The sequence below is a fragment of the Arachis duranensis genome, chromosome 10 (genome assembly GCF_000817695.3).
Source record: "Arachis duranensis cultivar V14167 chromosome 10, aradu.V14167.gnm2.J7QH, whole genome shotgun sequence".
NCBI classification, from domain to species: Eukaryota; Viridiplantae; Streptophyta; class Magnoliopsida; order Fabales; family Fabaceae; genus Arachis; species Arachis duranensis.
Genome location: NC_029781.3, coordinates 84160441 through 84165884, shown reverse-complemented (window position 1 = coordinate 84165884; position 5444 = coordinate 84160441). Strand labels below are relative to the sequence as shown.

Here is a 5444-nt window from a genome sequence, read left to right as displayed (position 1 = left end):
GTTCCTTCGAGCTTGATCCTTTGCTCCTTCTTTTGCTTCTCATGAGCCTCCTTAGCCTCTTAGCAAAAAATACAATTTCGTTATCTGATAAACTATCAACAGAATCATCTTCCAATGACTCAAGAGTAGATTTTAAAGTCACTCCTTTCTATTTAAGATCACAGTTCATGTGGGTGGTTTCATAGGCAAGGGATTTTCCTCGCAACTCATCATATGATATCTGTTTCAGGTTACCACTCTCAGCAATGATGCTTTTCATTCTTTGGTGAGACTTCTAAGTATTTTTCTCACTAGCACTTATTCGGTGTGAGTCATCCCCATAGCATCCAAGCTATTGATGATGACAGAGAACCTCTCGAACATTTTATCAATTGTTTCTCCTTCTATTATATCAAACATCTCATATTCTTTTTTCAGCATGTCGATCCTTATTTCCTTCACTTGTTCTATGCCCTCATATGTGATTTGGAGTTTATCCCAAATCTCTTTTGTTGTTTTGCACCTTGATACCTTCTGGTACTCCTCAAAACTAATTGAGTAGTGCATCATGTTAATAGCTTTAGCATTCAGCTCCACCTTTTTCTTATCTTCATCATTCCATTCAGCTTCTTCTTTGGGTGTCACAACTCCTTCTGCACTTGTCTTAGTTAAGATTTGTGGACCATTCATGATGATCTTTCAGATATTGTAGTCAACGGATTAGACAAGTATCTACATTCATACCTTCTAGTAATTGTAGTTCTTGTCGTTGAAGAAGAGAGGTCTATTGTTGGACTGAGCAAGAGTGTAAAGCACTACATTCGAACCGATGTTGTTGGCCATTTGGATCTTTTCTCCAAGATATGAAATTTGATCTCTTTGAGACCAAACTCTGATATCAATTGAAGGTTTATGAAAAGCTTAGAGAAATGGGTTGAATTTATGGTCTCCTTTTAAATTTCTTTGCTTTTTGCTTCAGACTGCATTTGGAACTTAGTTGTTGTTAAGTCTGTCAAGTTGAAATTTTAGGAGATAATTTTATTTTGTCTCTTTACGATGCGATCAGGAACGGAGCAACACTTTGCTTTTGAATATCTATGACTTTTGTGAAATAGACAATGCAGGAGACACTTTTATTTTGTCTCATATCAAAGTAAAATAGAACAATAGAGAAGAGAAAATCACATGGCCATGTATCCTGATTCAATCACCATATGCAATGTGACCTACATCTAGTCTCTTCCATAATTGTGGTAGAATTTTCACTATCATTTACAATGATTACAAACACCAATTTTTCTAAGATTCAATCCAATCTTATCTGGGACAAACCCAGCTTCTACCAAAGCTAGATTTGGCTAGGTTCACTCCCTAGACTTTCAATCACTAAGTGCTCACCCAACTTAGTAAGAAAATCCCCTCAGGATCATGTGTACAAAACAGAAAAACATACAAAAGAGTTGACATAATTTTCTGACTTTTTTTTATAACTCTCTTTGCCTTTTCTCTCAATAGCTTTTACTGATTCCTCACTTAATGCCTTTTTTCATTGAAAAGAATCATTGAAAGATGAATACTGAAGAATAGAAAATTTAATGTAAACTCATGAAGGAAATGAATGGATTGTTTAAAAGTTATGAAGAGCCAAACTTGTGTGCTCACTTATTTCTCCAATCTCTGACCATTTACTCCTTTAATAAAGGAGTAAAACTTTCCAGAGCTTGAAATTTGGTTTGAAAAGCTTTGACTTCTTTCCCAAATAACACAGCAGCAACAAAAGTGCAAAAGAGAGATGGGACAATAACAGTGATTAAATTTAACATGCATTCTTACCTAGTTGCTTCTCTTTTTTCTTTTTTCAAATTTCTTTAAGGATCTGAGCTATTCATCAATTTTTTTACTCCAAGTTTAGTTCTTAACTCTTGATTTGTTGTAGAACTTCATAACATCTATTTTCTTCAAGTTTTCTGTTCAATGCATGTAGGAGAAAAGCATCTTCAATAAGTAACAATGAAACACAGAAATGGAAATGATTTTTTGATTCACCTCTTAATTTGCTCTTTGCTTTTGTGTCCTAGTTTTTGACTTTCTTCTTCTTTTTCTTTTGTTTTTTTATTTTGGTAATTATTTTTTCTTCTTGATTTGAGCCCTAATCAAAACTACTTTTTCTTGCTTATTCTTGGAAGAAGTAATTATGTGGATAGAGAAGAGAGAAGAGAGAGATTGAATTCAGTTATATTAGCTTTGGTTCAAATGAAAATGTGTTATTATGGTTAATAATCAAAAACTATTTTTTTAGGCCATGAATAAATGAGTTGAGTATTTATGGAGCTGAACTATTATTATGCCTTATCAGCTTGTTATTAGGCTTGTTTTGTTTTTTATAATTTTTTGCACAATAAACAAATTAATCACACACATAATTGAACTTTTAATCCATGATAATATTTTTTAGCCATTATTAAATAATTGTTCTTATTTCTTTAAACTCAACAACCTGTAACTTGGGTAATTGCTTTATCATATATGCAGAACTTTGCGGTATAATTCATAGTCTGCAATTTGCATCTTCAAAGAACTATACCAATATTGTTGTGGAACCGGATTCTTTGGCGAGCATCAAGTTTATCACCAAAAGATTCTCCCAAACCCATGTGTTTTTGGGAGTGGATCCTCTCCATTAGAAAAAAAATTGGATGGTGTCAATTGTAATCTCTCACCTTTCATTATTTTCTCTCTTATATTTATTTTTGATCCCACTTATAAAATTAATAGTAAGAGATCACACTTTATTTCTTCAAATGTTAAAAAAATTGGAGAGGATCCATTTTCATGTGCTTTCCTAGTCAATGATATCAGAATCTTGGCTATCTGCCTGGCATCCATAAGTACTCCATGAGAGAAGCTAATTTTGTCTCGATCGCCGGGCAAAAAATGGACAATCTCCACCCATGGGTCTTCACATCTTTGAGACATCGTCCGGGCCACAAAACCATTCAAACCTTGGTTACAAACTGTTCTGTTGTTTCCATTCTCAGAGAGTGTAGTCAGTTTTTTCTCTTTTGTATTTTGGGGTCTTTAAATTTCTTTTCTAGACCCAAAAAAAAAAAGATATGTCCCATCAAAAGGGAGCATGAAAATTCTCATTAAAGACATTATTAACCAACCAAAATTAGTTGTTACAATTGTCATTGAAGACAATTTTTAAATGAAGAGCAGTTACATTTGAAATTTGAATGCACTAAAACTCAAAGTTTGCGTCTCATTTCATTAATAATGAATACGTGCCGCATAAGTCTGGAAACTTATTCCTATCGTTAGTTGAGGATATTTATTGCACATTTGCACTCATATTTTTGGTTTAGCATATATTGTTTTAGTGACTTGATTATTTTTATTTTATATATAAGAATGAATTTGATTTTTTTTTTTTACATACTGATATTTGATTATTGTCGAGACGGAAATAGAAAAAGAATAAAAAATTGGATATTATCCGTTATAATGTTTGGACTTTGGTTTGGAGAAAAGTTGCATTTCGATTCTACTTTATTTCTATATACTTCGCTGGAGGTTTTAGCTGATCACAAAATAACACAAACTGCGGGACCTTAGAATAGAAAAAAAAAATTAATTTGTCCCTAAACCACATATATAAATTCATTCAAAATTAATATAATTTTACATGAAATTAAATTTTAATATTAGTTTTAAATTTTTTTTGATAAATAAAAACGATAAAAATAATTTTTTAAACATATTTTAGTTGGATTTATTTAATAAAAAAATTTGTATGTATAGATCATTCTTTTATTTTTTATCTATAATAAGATACCTGAAAATTGTGCCAGATATGATGAGTAGGTTAAATATTTTCAAGACTCCTTTCAGGTTGGTAAAAGATAAGAACATGGTTGATTTATGGAAAATATCATCGACAGAAATGGTGCACTCAAATATTAGGATATCTCCTTCGGTCTTCAACTTGGTGGTATGCTGTTGAATCCTAACATTTGGGGGGCAAAAAGGAATGTTTTGATAATTCAAGGCTCGTTCTTAATAAATCGTTGGAGTCTCCGATGACTTAATTTTATTTATTTTTGCACATTAACTGCTGGAGCCTCCCATGGTTTACGCTTTTTTTCTGTTTACATGTAAATTCTTCTAAGGTCCCATGGTTTTTGTATTATTTTGTAATCCGCTAAAACTTCCAGCAAATTATACAGAAACAAAATAGGACGAAAATGTGATCTATCTTCAAAAATTATAAACGAGTAACATTTGATTTCATTTAATTTAGGGTGAAAGTACACCTTTTTTTTTTACATATATAAATTACAAGAGAATCAAATTCACATGATTTTCCTAAACAAAAATCAAATATGTATATTTAATTTTTACACAAATATGTATATTGATTCTCTAAAAAATTATTTATGTAAAAAAGACTACTTTTATTTTTAGCGTTTTCAATTTATCAAATTTTGTCTCTAATATTTTTAATTTGTGTCAAATTATTCCTAAATGTTTTTAATTTATCTCTAACGATTTAGATGAAATTAGTATCCGGGGGTAATTTTGATGTAAATAAAAAATGTTAGGAACAAAATTGAATGAAACTAAACTTTGTTAGAACAAATAATTTTATAATTCAAATTATTTATATTAAACTATTAAAAATATATGTCACAATTTAGAAGTGTACTTGTATTCATAAAAGTGACAGAAGAGTTATTACCTCAGTCTTCCTTAACCAAAATCTTCTGTATCCCTAATAGCGCGGCAATTTTGGTGTGTTGGGGGATCAAAATCTTGAAGTCACTATTTATATTTAAATATAATATTTATTAAATCTTAAAGTCTAAATAAAATAGTAATTTTGGTTTTATTCTCATTTAATTTCAAATAAAAAATAATCATAACTTATTTAATTTAATATTTATGATAATAAATAAATCACCGTTCTATAAATCATTTATTATGAAATAATTTAATTTACGATTATAATTGATATATGTATTTTTTATACATAGGTTAAAAAAATTAATAATTTTCTAACAAATTTAAGAATATTCAAAAAAAACACACAAAAATTAAAAACAAAAAATATATTTTATCATTTAATTTATTTATGTAATTATTTGTCGTCCCAATATATATTATACTTTATATAGTATTTATACTTATCAAATCAACGCTATAATTGTATTAAAAAATGTAAATTTTAAAATGATTTAAATATGTTCTTGTTAACCATTAATTAACTGTATGTAAATAAAATTATTTTGAATTTAGTGAATAGAAAATATGCTAAAAAATATGCAAATAACATAATTTCAATCCTAAATTTTGAATTCTAAAATTATCTATTCCGCTAAGTATTTATCTTCCACAAATACTCATAATATTTGACGTAGCTATTTCCAAAAAAGAAATACATACGTATACATAAACACACAAAAGTT

At 29.3% G+C, this 5444-nt stretch overlaps 1 protein-coding gene across 1 annotated transcript; it reads right to left on the bottom strand.

Annotated features, from left to right (window-relative positions):
• Nucleotides 1-297: 297 nt before the first annotated feature.
• Nucleotides 298-669, bottom strand: LOC110276928 (uncharacterized). Its single transcript, XM_021134033.1, has one exon. It carries the CDS (start codon nucleotides 667-669, stop codon nucleotides 298-300), a length of 372 nt encoding a protein of 123 aa, XP_020989692.1.
• Between the last annotated feature and the right edge of the window lie 4775 nt (nucleotides 670-5444).

Excerpts from the sequence above, each read along its gene's own strand:
- LOC110276928 (XM_021134033.1), bottom strand. The coding sequence starts at position 669 with ATGAATGGTCCACAAATCTTAACTAAGACAAGTGCAGAAGGAGTTGTG.